Source organism: Caenorhabditis elegans, chromosome II (genome assembly GCF_000002985.6).
Source record: "Caenorhabditis elegans chromosome II".
NCBI classification, from domain to species: domain Eukaryota; kingdom Metazoa; phylum Nematoda; class Chromadorea; order Rhabditida; family Rhabditidae; genus Caenorhabditis; species Caenorhabditis elegans.
In genome coordinates, this window is record NC_003280.10 from 12,705,955 (window position 1) to 12,721,791 (window position 15,837).

General features: G+C 37.0%; 1 protein-coding gene across 4 annotated transcripts in view; it reads left to right on the forward strand.

The window, feature by feature from the left end:
- tbc-17 overlaps positions 1–15,837 on the forward strand; it is a gene marked incomplete at both ends in the record, with an annotated part of 31,155 nt that overhangs the window by 11,543 nt on the left and 3,775 nt on the right. For 2 of the 4 annotated variants that reach the window (NM_001027263.7, NM_001027264.8), the window contains 6 exons: positions 10,806–10,977; positions 11,038–11,388; positions 11,871–12,298; positions 12,815–12,939; positions 14,010–14,157; positions 15,146–15,312. In NM_001027263.7, the coding sequence (NP_001022434.2) occupies positions 10,806–10,977; positions 11,038–11,388; positions 11,871–12,298; positions 12,815–12,939; positions 14,010–14,157; positions 15,146–15,312 (1,391 nt within the window). Of the gene's footprint in view, positions 1–875; positions 890–9,716; positions 10,275–10,805; positions 10,978–11,037; positions 11,389–11,870; positions 12,299–12,814; positions 12,940–14,009; positions 14,158–15,145; positions 15,313–15,837 lie in introns of those variants that run through there. The other 2 variants (NM_001267427.5, NM_001267426.3) reach the window with 2 other exon arrangements.

The window sequence follows — 15,837 nt, forward strand, 5'->3', positions numbered from 1 at the left end:
TTCCAAGAGAGTAGCAGACAACACAGGAAATTAAGGCATCTCACTCTCTGTCTGAAACTTTCACTCATCTTGAAATATATTTATTGACATACAAAATATATGAAATATAGTTAAAGGTGGTGTAGTCGACTCAAAATTGTCTGAAAACACCGAATTTCGCTATAAAACTTCTTGAAAATGAAACTTCTTGAAAACTTTTCAAAAAAAAGTTATGACGGCTTAAAAAATGGCCTAAAATTAGTTAAAATTGGAAATTTTACCGACTTGTCAAGCGTCTGGAAACTTACTTTTTTGAAATCACTGTCAAATTTTGAGTATACAATGTGATTATCTTGCGTTTTCAACTCGATTTAGGTATTTTAAAGTCGATCAACGGCGAGATTTGGTTTAAAAAATTTAAAAATCTAAAAATCTCGCCGTCCATCGACTTTATAATACCTAAATCGAGTTGAAAACGCAAGATAATTACACTGTATACTCAAAATTAGACGGTAATTTCAAAAAAAAAATTGTTTCCAGCCGCTTGACGAGTCGGTAAAATTTCCAGTTTTAGCTAATTTTAGGTCATTTTTTGAGCCGTCATAACTTTTTTTTGAGAAGTTTTCAATAAGTTTCGTTATGAAATTCGGCGTTTTCAGACAATTTTGAGTCTAATCAAGCAATAAAAAGAAATTCGACTACACCACCTTTAATCCGAAAGTGATGTTTCTCGATTAGTTTTTCCATGGCTTCCCACCTCGATGACGTCAGTCGAATATAGTAGTTGTTTTGTGTGTTATCGCATAACATTGCATTTTTTCTTGCTGAACATTTATTTTTTCGGCAACTATTCCTCTTAACTTTCTCGTTTCCCTCTTCAACAATTCCACTTCCAGACGACTTCATTTAAAAAATATGCTATCGGCGGTCGCATCAACCTCGTCTCTTATCCAATTTACCACCACAAACTCTTCCTCTTCGCCGCTAGTCTCGCGACGAAAAATCAGTGAAATATCAAATCCGACGGAGACGCTCTATCGAAAATGGTCGCATCTTGGAACACCGCCACGGAGCTCCACAATGATTGCCGGGAGCCAACATCATGGATTGATGCAACGTGGTGGACCACTTCAATCGACGTTATCAATGTCGGCGAAGGATCGGGCGCGAAAGTTCTCCGAGAAAATCGCCTCGTGGGTTAGCATGAGCATTTGTGAGTGATTATTATCTATCACAATATGCATATATGTAGATGCCGAAAATATACGGTAAAACGTAATTATTATTTGAAAATGGTATAATACAACATATCAGTTTTAACGCCCCATTTATCCCAGAACTCACGTGGTGTCAGGCTGTCCCAATACAGTCTGATCTACAAAAAATGCGGGATTTTTTTCCCAAAAAAATTGTGACGTCAGCACACTCTTAACCATGCGAAATCAGTTGAGATGTCTGCGTCTCACCTCCCGCGTTTTTCGAAGATCAAAGCGGAATGTGGGACTTTCTGACTCCACGTGAGAACTGGAATGTTAAGTCGACCTACAAATAATGTACCATTGGCAAATGTTATTAATTGGGTATCTAGTGATATCTAGTATTGCATATACTACATTATGCACCCAAATACACTATTGAAAATACCTACAAAAAATGTATCATTGGAAAACGGCATCGAATTGGTATATACCGTATATTCTCGATTTTTATTCCGAATCTATTATTGCATATAAATGGTATTTCCTGTAGCTCTGTGAATTATGAGACCTAGATATGTACAATATGAACTATTTTAGAAGGGTTTTAATCTAAAAATCATTTTTTTATGCATACCCAAATACACACTACTGAAAATTAGTATTGCAGTCCATATTAGTGATGCACATGATATTCGACATTCAGTTTTTGATGATCCTACCCGATTTCCTAATTCACAATATTCCACAATTTTCATGAATTTCTTCCAAAAGTTTGAGCTTTTGCTAGTATAAACTAGGCACCGCAAATTCGGTCTTTAATAATAATGCATCGCAATTGTGTGCAGAGCTAGCATTTTTTGAAATTTAGTAGATCACATATATAAAAATAATTTTGAAACTTTAACTAAATCGTTTTACTATGAGCTTGATCCCTTCCAATTAATGGTCTTTCATCCTCGTTTTCCCAGCAGACTCACTCCTTCACATTTCTATTCCGCCGAATATCCTCCCCATTTATCAATGGTCACCTGATTAATATGTGATAGTAGTAGTTGTCAATATTGCTCATTTCTCTGAAATGTTATATGCTCTTTGAGTTTATATTTTATCATTTATAGTTAGTATTATAGTTTATTATTTGCTTTGGCTGGTGACTGAACAATAAATATAAATTTATGGAATAAATGTATCACAACTGAATATTTGCGAAAAAGGTTCTAGAGTAATGTTTCTATTAACATTGAGAATTTTTAGTTTATTGACCAACCTTTGCCAATTTCAGAACCACGGGCAAGAAATTTTTCCATAAAATTCTGGGATCTTAGAAATAAATGCAATCGTATTAATTTAAACGTTCATCCAAAATGTTAAAAGTGTATCATTTCACTGAAAATAGTTATTTCTCCTACTAAACTAGATTAGCCGAATAACTTTTTGGTATTGCTGGATATTTTAAATTCAGAATTTCGTTTTCAAAATTAGGCGTTTTCATAGTTATTTCAAAGTCTCTTGATCAGAATTTCATTAGTATGTATTCATATAATATGTACACTAGAAAATTGTTGGAAGAAAGTGCATTGGAATATAATTTTTTTTGATACATCGCATTCATTTTTTTGCATTCATTTATCAAATACTTATCACAAGACCCTTTTTTGCAAATTTCCTGCCCCATACACACACACACACAAACGTGTGGGAGTTTCTCCGATTTTTAGCTCTCACGGTTTTTCTTCCCCGTGCAAATGAGCAGTCGTTTTCCATGGCTCTCTGATTCTGACCTGGAGTTTGGGTTTTGATATTTGATATTTAGACTTTGATATCTTGTATCTTTTACTACTACTAGATAATTTTTTTGAAACAAATCTTCTTTAGCCCCCCGGAAGCTATATGAACTTCCTCTATAGGAGCTCAAAAATCCTCGGCTTAGAGAGGCTCTTTTTTCCTGCGACGTATGCATTTTTGCTATATGCATAGAATGAAAATGAAGTGGCAAATTTCCTGTTTTTCATTAAATTTTGTTATATGTGTTGGAAAACTGGAGGAAATACTAATTGCAGCATCCTGTAGGGAGATTCAAGAATAAAAAATTTTCTGAATTTTTTTAAACGAATTTTTGCGAATAATAATAATTCGTAGACGTTATTAAAGATGGAGTACCGAAATTTGAGACTCTGCTTTTTTAGGCCCAAAATGGCCCGAAACTAGCGAATTTCGTAATGAGACGTTTTGAAAATTTCTCAAAAAAAAGTTATGGCGGTTCAAAGTTCTGGAAAAATGACTCATTTTCAGGTAAAATAACAGATTTTTTCCAACTTCTCGGTGTTGCAGCGTCTGGAACTTGATTTTCATTTAATTATCACTGTTTAATAAAATTGTGGTTTTTTATTAGGCGTTTGTTCGTTGATTTAAGTGCATTTTTGTGCCCCACTGACCGAAAATTTACTTAAATCAACGAATAAACGCCTAATATAGTACCCCAATATTTATTAAAAAGTGCTAATTAAATAAAAATTAGGTTCCAGAGGCTGCGACACCGAGAAGTTGAAAAAATTGTGATTGTAGCTGAAAATGAGAATTTTTTCCAAAACTTTGAACCCCCATAATTTTTTTTCTGAGAAGTTTTCAAAATGTCTTAATACGAAATTTGGTAGTTTCGGGTCATTTTGGGTCGGAACCGGTACTCCGGGAATTTTTTGAAAAATTGCAATTTCTATAGCAAGTTAGAAAAAATGTCTACTAAAATAAGTCTCACAAATCATTTTCCTATTACGTTTTTTTTCCTTTTTTTGCCCCCGATATATAGAGAACCTGTCAATCATCATGAAATTCGGAGCAACTATGTGCTCTTTCCCATGGGGTGGGCGTGGCCATGATAAAAACAGCCATCAGTCAAGAGAGAAGAAACTCGGTGGTGACGACACTTGGAAAATTGAAATTTTCATATTTTTTTATAGCCAGAAAAAAATGGAATACATTTTTTTTTTGTATTTTGTATTTTCGACAGAAAAAAGTGATCCAAGTCAATTTTTTTTTCGTTTCGAGTTTTCTCAGTTGGGTTGTTTTTTTTCGTAAAAGTGCACACTTTTCTTCCTGAAAAGTTGAAATTTCGTGGCTTCTCGAGGTGTTTTCTTCGGAGAATTTTAGTTTTTTTTCTGGGGTAATTAGAATTTGCCGATTTGCCGTTTTGCCGTCCACCTCTGAAGTTTTGGCATCTGGAGTTGGGGGTTAGTGTAGGAATATAGGCGGGGTACTGTAGTGGTACAGTAGTGGTACGGTAGGAATACTGTAGGGTTACGGTAGTTTCAGAAAAAATTAGTTTTCAGCCCCAGAAGTCGGCATACACACATGATCTACAAATTAGATGTGATACTTCTCGGAATTTTTGTCGATATTTTTCTTGTTGCAAGACCCTCTATATTTTTTTTCGACACGTTGCCGAATTTGCCGAATTTGCCGGAATTGAAAATTTCCGGCAAATCGGCAAATTTCCGGAATTGAGAATTTCCGGCAAATCGACAAATCGGCAAATTGCCGGAATTGAAATTTTCCGGCAAATCGGCAAATCGTCAAATTACCGGAATTGAAATTTTCCGGCAAATCGGCAAATCGTCAAATTACCGGAATTGAAATTTTCCGGCAAATCGGCAAATCGTCAAATTACCGGAATTGAAATTTTCCGGCAAATCGGCAATTTACCGAAATTGAAAATTTCCGGCAAATCGGCAAATTGCCGGAATTGAGAATTTCTGGCAAATCTACAAACCCATAAATTGCCGAGCTCGGCAAGTTCGGCAAATTTGCCGTGCTTAACAAACTCTGAAAAATTTGAAATTTTTTCATGTTTTTTGGAACACCAAAACTACTGAATTCTGAACATACATCTGGTTTCTGAATAAGTTCCGTGTAACTCAGTATTGTGTCATTTTACTAAATTTTTAGGGAAAAATTTGCCGAGCTAGGAAAATTCGGCAAATTCTGCAAATTTGCCACACATCCCTGATGTGATACTTCTCGGAATTTCAGCCAATATTTTTCGTTGCACCATGTTGCAAGAAGCCCCTCTATGGTTTTTTTAACCAATTCATTCGTCCGATTTCGGTGTCCTTCCGAGCCAAGTTTTATTGCTTTGTTTTCTTTTTTTGGCGACTGGGCTCACCCAAAACATTGCACACTTGTTGGTTAGACCCCTCCATCTATTGTTGAGATGTGTATCGTGTTACCGCTCGAAAAATGAGTATGAATAAGTAATTTGGTGTTAGGTGCCCGACTGAAAATGCTGTAAACGTGTAGGTAGTACTGGATGTGACAGCCCGAGACCCCTATAGATACTAATCCGATATATATATATATATATATATATATATATATATACGTTTTGAATTGGAGAAAAAAGGACGAATTTTTAATTCGATCTTACTTCTTACTTCTTTTTTTTTTCCTTTTTTCCACTCATCCCCCCTTGGTATACCACAAATTTAATTCATTTTGACGGGCAACTCTACACGACCTCTCTTTTTTCTATTGAGGGGTGGTGGCTCACGGAGCACACACACACACACGCACACACACACATGTTTCGGGTTGTTCGTGTTTTAATTAAATTCCGGAGGGTCTTCTCAGTTCTTGTTTCGGGGTCCCGTGCAAAATGAGTTAGAGCTTTTTGGAGAAGTTCGAAGTCCGTGTTCTTTTTGCTAGAACTATTTAGGTGCGAAGGAGCTAAGGTTACAGTAGATTAGATGGGGGTAGGCGGTCAACTATTTTTGCCCGGCAAATCGGCAAATCGCCAGAATTGGAATTTTTGGCAAATCGGCAAATTTCCGGAATTGGAATTTTCGAAAATCGGCGTAGTGCCGGAATTGGAATTTTCGGCAAAACGGCGAAGTGGCGGAATTGGAATTTTCGGCAAATTGCCGGAATTTAAATTTCGGCCAAATTAGCAAATTTTCGAAATTGAAGTTTCCGGCAAACCGACAAATTGTCGATTTGCCGATTTGCCGAGTTTGCCGGAAAAACGACAATTGCCGAAAAATTGTGGTGCAACAAACGATTTTTCCGGCAAATCGGCAAATTGCCGGAATTGAAAATTTCCGGCAAGGTGGCAAATTGTCAGAATTGAACATTTCCGGCAAATTGCCGGAATCGAAAATTTCCGGCAAATTGGCAAAACGCCAGAATTGGAATTTTCGGCAAACTGTCGATTTGCCGAATTTGCCGAAAATTCATATATTGCCTAGAATTTTCGGCAAGTTGTGGTTTTGCCCATTTTTTTTTTAAGTTCAGAATTTCAATTTTAATCGGCAAAATTGTATGCACCCTATGAACATTTCCGGCAAATTTGATATCCGGCAAACGCTAAATCGGCAATTTGCCGAAAATGAAAATTTCCGGAAAATCGGCAAACCGGAAATTTGCCGGAATTTTAGAATTTAAGTACAAATTCGTTAAATATTGAACTTTGTGCTACTCAATACTTGTCTGAAGTTTTCTGTTGAACTTATAGAATTTATACTATTGAAATTCGATAGCAGTTCAATTTGAAAGAAAATCCAGAAATTGCCGAAATTTTTCGACAAATTGTGTTTTGCCCATTTTTTTTTTTTGGAAATTTCAGAATTTTGTTTTTAGTCGGCAATATTGTACGCATTCTATGAGTGTTCCCATATGTATTTTGAAAAATAGGAAAATTCTATAAAATATCTGGAAATAAAAATTCAAAACAGCACAGTTTTAAGTGTTTCCGTGTTATAAAAATCCCTCTGAAAACTTCCGGGCAAATTGGTGTTCGGCAAATCGGCAAACCGGCAAATTGCCAAAAATCAAAATGTCCGGCAAATCGGCAAACCGGCAATTTGCCGAAAATGAAAATATCCGGCAAATCGGCAAATTGCCAAAAAAAATGAAAATACCCGGCAAATCGGCAAACCCGCAATTTGCCGAAAATTAAGAGTGCGTATTGTGCAACATATTTGACGCGCAAATTATCTCGTAGCGAAAACTACAGTAATTCTTTAAATGACTATAGTTTTTTGCCACAAGTGCTACAGTAGTCATTTAAAGAATTACTGTAGTTTTCGCTACGAGATATTTTGCGCGTCAGATATGTTGTGCAATACGCATTCTTAGAATTTCGTGGTTTCGTACAGTGCGTTAGTTTTTCCACTTCTATGATTTTAAAGGGAGGCGCATTTATGCGGAATGGTCTTGCCGCTCGTTCAGTAATCATTTTCAGCGGTTTCTGTGTAAAATTCGGGTAGATCACATGTAGACCATAAAATAATCATATCATATTTCGTATTCCTGTTGCTTTTTCTGTTGCTTTTTCACAAATTAATTGTGATCTACGCGTGATCTACGCGCGGCAAGACCATTCCGCATAAATGCGCCTCCCTTTAAAATCGTAAAAGTGGAAAAACAAATGCACTGTAGCTATTACGGGAACACCAAAACTTTGAGAATACGTACTGCAACATATTTGATGTGTTTTATACCAAATAGTAGATTATTGAATGTACAGTAACCACCTAGAAATCCCGAAATTACTTGGATTTCAGGTTTATTTATTTTCGCTTCTCTCACTATTTTTTTTCGTTGTTCTCATTTCTTTCTTTCTTCTTTTTTTTTCTTTCTTTTTTTTTGTGTGTCCGAATAACTTTATTTATTAGTAGATATCCATATATATATATATAGATATCCCCACATATCTATGTCTTTTGCTCACACTTTTCCTCCTCTTACTTTTCATATTGCCTCCCCCCGTCTTTTTCTTTTTTTCGGAATATGTGTTTGCGTGAGCTCGCTTGCTCGCTTGGGGTGTGAGTGAGCAGCGAGAAGAAGATGAAGAAGAAGAAGAAGAAGCCGTATATTTGGCAATTAATTTCGTCGTATTTTGTTCGTGGTGGCTCCGGATGAATGGACGGGGGACAGAGGGAGGTACCGGTTATATAGTTTTGTTTTTTTTTTTTGCTCAATGTGGTAATTTCTTCCGACAGCCTCTTTGTTCCGTTAGTTTTTTCGCTGGAGGTCTCTGGGTTACAGTAGTCTTGGAGCATTCTACACGAACTGATGGAACGTGTAAGAAACTACAGTAACCCACTCCCATTTTTATTGACATCTAGAGAACCTGTATACAGACAGTCATTAAATCCGAAATTCGAAATTTTTCCAACTTCCTCATTTACAACAAACTGATGAATATCGTATCATATCGTGGGAACTGCTACATTTATATTTAATATACGCATGTATTCATAATTTTTAGAAGAACATTTGATAATCTGCGCTGGAATTCATGTGAGAAAACTTTGCGAGGATTCATTTCTCTTTTTTAAATTTCTTTTGTAGTTTGGTCTAGTGGAGCGTTTTTTGGAATGCTGTAAAGATTTTCAAAACGTTTGAATTTTGACTGAAGACTTTTTGAATTTTTTTCACATTAGTATCGTACCTCAATTCTGACAGAGTTTGATCGCAACTTTCTTAATTTAATAAGCTCAAACACGTGGTGTCAGGTTGTCCCATCACGGCTTGATCATCTACAATAAATTCGGGAACTTTTGTCCAGAAAAGTGTGACATCATCATGTTCTCAACCGACTCGTTTCCCGCATTTTTGTAGATCACACCGTGATGGGACATACTGACACCGCGGGGCTCCTCAAACCAAGTACTTGTTTAAATTGCATTCATTCATGTCCTAGACGTTATTAGGAAACACGGTATATTTACATACGTCTTCTAATCCGTGTTAAAGTTATGATATCAAATTGAGCACAATTTTTCGGTTTTAGTCAGATTTGAAATTGAAGTTAAGAGGTTTCTGATTCGATTTAATAAATGGATTCCTTTTTTCCTCCATCACAACGTGCTTAGTTCAAACATTCGAAACACTTTTTTTTTCTTTTTTGACATAATCTAATCGCGTCGATAAGCCCCGTTGAAACTTGTCAGCACTTTTAATCCGGGAAGAAATTTTTGTTTTGAAAAATGTCACCAAAGCTTGAGAAATTGTGAAAACAACCCTTTTTTGGCGAAAAAAAAAACGGAATTTTTAAACTTTTTTTGCTTCTTCTCTTTTGAATACGTACGTGCACAGGCAGGCGGTGAAAGAATCATTTAATATGTGTGTGTGTAACAAAGCTTTGTTTGCCCCGTTTTTCCCCTTTTTTTTGTCAAACAATTTTCACAAATTTTCCATTTCCTCCTGTTGTTTTTGTGATGGCGTGTGAAAATTGTGGCTCTTTTCTGAATTATAAGCCCAAAAAATTTTTTTTTTCTCTGGCTCATTCTTGAGATTCTTGGGATTTATAGAATTTTTTGAATATTTACACTGTTAGTTAAGTGGTGCCACAGTGTCTCATTTCGGCGTGATATACGTGGATCTACAAAAAATGCGGGAGAAGAGACGCAGAGTTCTCAACCAGTTTCGCATGGAAAAAAAATTCCCGCATTTTTTTTAGATCAAATCTGGCACTACGTGCTTGTTTTCACTCCGAATATCGTTTATTTTCTTTGATTTTCTTTCAAAATCCTCTTCGTTTCTAGTAATTCTACTTGTGATCTCAATCTGACCTGATGATGAACGTACCAATGATCTCGCTGGACGCAACGGACACCGATGAGGATGAGAACAATCCGAAGACCACCACCACTAACTTCCGGCGGAACGGATCTGTGCGTAAAGTACGCGAGATTCAAATTGACGTGTCAATCGGAGAGCCGCCGAGCAGCGGCTCGCTTGGAGCTGTGATCTCCCGATTTGGGCGGTCTCAGTCGTTGCGGAGGCCCCCAACAGCAGCAGCAACTACGGCACCAAAAAACAACGGGAAGAATGATGAGAATCTGCCGACGCCGCAATCACCCGGGAGCACACGATCCGCCTCGCCGTCTCCGTCGTTTATAGATATTAGTCCGATGCTTCGGACCGCGTCGCTTCGTGTCAAGAATCAGTTGGCCAGTCGGCTCAGTGAGCCGCTGAAAAAGGCGGAAAATCGGATATCGCGGCTGCTCGCCACAGAGCCCGACGCCGACGACGAGCAGTTTCAGCACTACAGTCTGGTGCACGGATTGCGGGGGTTTAACAACAATAATCAGGGGGAAGGTAACGGATCTGGGAATTTAAATTAAACGGTTGTTAAACTTGAAACCTAGAATTGTTGCTATGAACTCCTTGGTGTCCTACTCTCCCATGTCGGTTTGATCTACGTAGATCTACGAGAATTGCGGGAATTTTTCGCCCGAAAATATGTGACGTCATCACGCTCTTAACCGTACGAAATCAGATGAGATGTCTGCGTCCCACCTCCCGAATTTTTCGAAGATCAAAGCGTAATGGGACTTTCTGTCTACACGTGACCAGGTGCAATGCCGGTTTGATCTACGTAACTCTACGAGAATTGCGGGAATTTCTCAGACTTTTCAACTGATGCTGACGTCACATTTTTTTGGGAAAAAAATCCCGCATTTTTGTAGATCAAACCGTGATGGGACAGCCGGGCACCACTTGCAAATTAGGGTTACTGTAGAATTAAACTGTGCCACATGGTGCCGACGGAAGAAGCTTTTAGGGTATTAGAATACAGTTATTTTCAAAAAACCTGATCTCCGAAAAAATCAATTTCCATCCTTCCAGCTGAAGACGCTGACTCGTCGAGTGACGAGGATGATCCCGAGTACTTGGAGCTGATGGAACGTGATTCGATTATTAATCGATACGAGAAGGGTCCCGACGCGGCTGATGTTGATGCTTGGGAGAATCCGAATTTCGAGTTGTACACGAATTTGGATCGTTTTGGTTTTGTACAGTACGTTTTTTGTGTTTTTCTGTAAAAATCTGAGAATATTAAATGATTTTTTTTTTGCAGTAAAAAAGGCGAAAAAGCGACTGCAGACGAACGAACGGATCTCCAAAAACGACGAATCATCAAAGAGCTGAGTCGCGAGAAGAAATGGCTGAAAATGATTGAGGTGTGGAAGTCGGGTGGACCGTCGAAAAAGATGGAAGATCGGATATGGAAGGGCATCCCCGAGAAGCTACGGATCGTCATTTGGCCTCGACTTCTCGGTGCGGAACGGCTGAAGCACGAGCGGCGGGATGTGTATGCGGAGCTGCTGCTCAGAGCAAGATTAGTTTCGAAGGATATCAAGCAAATCGATTTGGATATTAATCGGACGTATCGCGATCATTTGGCGTTTCGAAAACGTTATGATGTTAAGTGAGTGGGCGTTTGTAGGGAAAAAAATATTATTCAGACGCGAAATTTCTAGGTTGTTTTGCTTAAAATACGGTACCCGTGGTCTCGACACGAAAAGTTTTTGTTAAATACGAAAATGTATGTGTGTGTGTGTGCCTTTAAACAGTACTGTAGTTTCAAACTCAAAAAAATGTATGAAATTAAGATACAGTACCATTCAAAGGCGCACACCTTTTTTTTTGCATTTTAAAACTATAGTATGTCGCGTCGAGACCCCGGGTACCGTATTTTTGGTGCAAAAATCGCGAAATTTCGCTTCGAATTCTCCAAAATTCTTTTTTTTTTCAAAAAAAAAACTTCTAGAAAACCAATTTTTTCAAATTTTTCGCGTCTGTGTAATAAAAATGATATACTTTCAGATTTAATTTTTTTTTAAATTTAAATTAATTTTTAATTTTGATTTAAAAAAAAACTATTATTCTCAAAAACCAAATATTTTTCAGACAAAAATCGCTGCTCAACGTGCTCGCCGCCTACTCGATGTTCAACACAGAAGTCGGCTATTGTCAGGGAATGTCGCAGATCGCCGCGCTCTTCCTAATGTACTTGGACGAGGAGGACGCGTTCTGGAGTCTCCATCAACTGATGGTCAGTCCGAAGCACACGATGCACGGATTCTTTGTTCCCGGTTTCCCGAAGCTTCAACGCTACGAAGAGCACTTCAAGCGGGTGCTGAAAAAGTATAAGCCACGTGTCTACAAGCATTTGGAGAAGCAGGACATTCCGTACATTTACCTCACCAAATGGTGGTTCGGATGCTTTTTGGATCGAGTTCCGTTCTCGTTGGCATTGAGACTTTGGGATGTGTTCCTCGTGGAAGGGGATTGTATTTTGATAGCGATGGCCTATAATATCATGAAAATGCATGAAAGTGAGTAGTGCCTAGGCTCATGCCTACGTGCCTACAGGCGCGCCTACTGTCAAACACCTGAGCTTAGGCGGTAGGCAGGCATGTAGGCAGCAAGTTTTGATTTTCAGTATGTCTGGCTTCCCTCATAAATTGAAATGGAAGAGTTTAGGCCGAACTAGGCCATTTTGGCGCCGGCCATATATGGTGTAGATTTACGGCGCGTTGCGTGTCGCGTCGCGGCTCGAATTTAACTTATACATTAAATAATATTGAATTTTTTATAGGTTTTTTTGAACATCATTTTGTGAGTCAATTTTCTCGAATTTTAAGTCTAGAAATTTCGGGAAAAAAAATTGGTCCACAAAATGATGTGTAAATCCTATAAAATTCAGTAATTTTTTTAATGTTTAAAATGAATTTACCTACTGAAAATTAGGGATTTATTGAAATGAAACTCCTGCCTGCCTGCCTGCCTGCCTACGTGCCTGCAGGCAGGCGGCAAACGACGACGCCTACGCCTAAACCACCCATTTCCAGAAAACGTCCGAAAGCACAATATGGAGTCATTTATGGAATTTATCCAAAACGACATTGCCATCGATTTTGGTTATTCTGACGACGAGGTTATGCATTCGCTCAGGGAAACGCTGAGCAAGTTGAAGGTTTTTTTTTTTTGATTCTGCCGATTTTGAACAATTTTTATTACAAAACCACGAAATTCTAGGAATGCGCATTGGGCAACATATCTGACGCGCAAAATATCTCGTAGCGAAAACTACAGTAACCCTTTAAATGACTACTGTAGCGTTTGTGCCAAAAATGATTTTCGTAAATCGACACGAGCGCTACAGTAGTCATTTAAAGAGTTACTGTAGTTTTCGCTACGAGATATTTTGCGCGTCAAATATGTTGTGCAGTACGTATTCTCAAAGTTTTGGTGTTCCCGTAATAGCTACAGTGCATTTGTTTTTCCACTTTTACGATTTTAAAGGGAGGCGGCGCATTTATGCGGAATGGTCTTGCCGCGCGTAGATCACGCGTAGATCACAATTAATTTGTGAAAAAGCAACAGAAAAAGCAACAGGAATATGAAATATGATATGATTATTTTATGATCTACATGTGATCTACCCGAATTTTACACAGAAACCGCTGAAAATGATTACTGAACGAGCGGCAAGACCATTCCGCATAAATGCGCCTCCCTTTAAAATCATAGAAGTGGAAAAACTAACGCACTTATATTTCTAAGAATGCGTATTGCACAACATATCTGACGCGCAAAATATCTCGTAGCGAAAACTACAGTAATTGTTTAAATGACTACTGTAGCACTTGTGTCAAAAAACTATAGTCATTTAAAGAATTACTGTAGTTTTCGCTACGAGATAATTTGCGCGTCAAATATGTTGCACAATACGCATTCTTAATTTTCGGCAAATTGCGGGTTTGCCGATTTGCCGGATATTTTCATTTTCGGCAATTTGCCGGTTTGCCGATTTGCCGGGTATTTTCATTTTTTGGCAATTTGCCGGATATTTTCATTTTCGGCAAATTGCCGGTTTGCCGATTTGCCGGGTATTTTCATTTTTTGGCAATTTGCCGGATATTTTCATTTTCGGCAAATTGCCGGTTTGCCGATTTGCCGGGTATTTTCATTTTTTGGCAATTTGCCGGTTTGCCGATTACATTTTCAGAAAAATCCCAACAGAAAAAAAATTTCGATTTCCAGAGCGACCGCCAACACGTTCCACCACCGCCGCGGCCCGAAGACCTGTCCGAAGTGCCGACGAAAGCGCTCGGCCCGATTCTACAAAAACCGATGGCCTCGATTCGCGATGAGATTCACGAGATTCAGTCGAGACGTAGTCGTGCGAATTGTAAGTTTAATCGTGACGTCTACGATCGAATGTATCGGGTCTATCTGAAAATGTATGAGAAACAGCTTGGAGTGTGGAGCACGGATGATGAAGAAGATTTGTGTGCTGAAGTGAACTTTTTTTAGGGTTTTAGCGAAAACTTTAGGATCAAAATTTTACTCGGAATTTATTGGATAAGATTATTGTGAACAGAAAAACCAAAAAAAAAAATTTTTGAAATTTTTTTTTATTATGCATTTTTTAAAAAGTACGTGTTAATTTGGAGTTTTACTGGAATTTTTAGCAAAAAATTTTTTTTTGTGATTTTTGTGTATGTCCCTGCCTTTCCCCCCTCTATTTTTTTTGTGTAACTGCATGTTTCTTTTTTTTCAATTTTTTTTTGTATGTGTGTGTGTGATGAACCCTTTTTTGTTGTTGTGCTTGTGCTTTTTTTTGTTGTAATAACCAATTATTTTTTATTAACAATTTAATACTGAAATTAATAACAGGAAATTCGACAAAATTTTTTATTCATTTTTCTGGAATTATTGAGAAAATCTGTCAATATATTACACAAATATCGAATTTTGCGCCGAAATTACAGTTTCCCCGGTCTCGACACGACATATTTTTGTTCAATGTAAAAAATGGTATGCGCCTTTGAGGAGTACTGTAATTTCAAATTTTGCAGAATTTCCATCAGTTTTTCATAGTTTTTCGATCGATGACAATTCTGCAAACTTTGAAGCTACAGTACTCCTTAAAGGCGCATACCGTTTTGCATTCAACAGAAAATTTGTCGTTTCGCGCTAAAATTAAAAAAATGTTTTCAATGTTGCAAATAATAATTTTTATTCAATTTTTTTTATTCAAAAAAAAACATTTTTTGATAAATTTTTCGAAAAAAAATTTAGTTTTTTTGTAAAAATGAATAGTTTTAGAATTTTTCTAATATATTATTACTGTTGAAAAATAAATAAATATTTTTTTTTATTCTTCAAATTTTCAGCCACCGGTCGTTCACCATATCCGAAACGAAAAGAGTCGGCTCGCGGAGCCGGAGCCCCGAAAGGACCGCCACCTGTACAACATAAATGGAATGGTAACGCGTCACAGGATTCGATATTGGGCAATGGTGGAGGGGGTGGAGCCGGGGGACGGGAAGTTCCATTTGAGGTTTGTATGGAGGGAATTTTTGAAATATTGAGAAAAATGAAAAAAAAAATGAAATTTTTGGCGCTCGAAAAATGATTCCTAATAAAAAGGGATAATTTTTTATTAAATTTTTTTTCAAAAATTTCAAAAAAAATTTTTTTTCGAAAATTTCAAAGAATCTAAAAGAAATTTTGTAATAAATCTGTTGAATTAAAACATTTTTATCGTTTTTTAAAAGAAATTTTCAAAAAAAAAGTCTAAATTTCAATTTTTTTTTTAATTTTCATAATTACGAAAAAAGAAAAATTGATTTTTTTCAAAAATATTTTTTCAAAATTTCCAAAAAAAATCATTTTCTCATGTAAAAAAATGTTTTTAATGTGTTCGTACCGAAACTTTGAAAAAAAAAACTAATTTCTTTTTTTTTCAAATTTACAAAATCAAATTACGAAAAAATATATTGAAACCATTAAAAAATTTTTATGATTTTTTTCAAAATTAAGTTCACAATGTTCAAATTCAAAACTATAGTTCAAATTTTTTTAT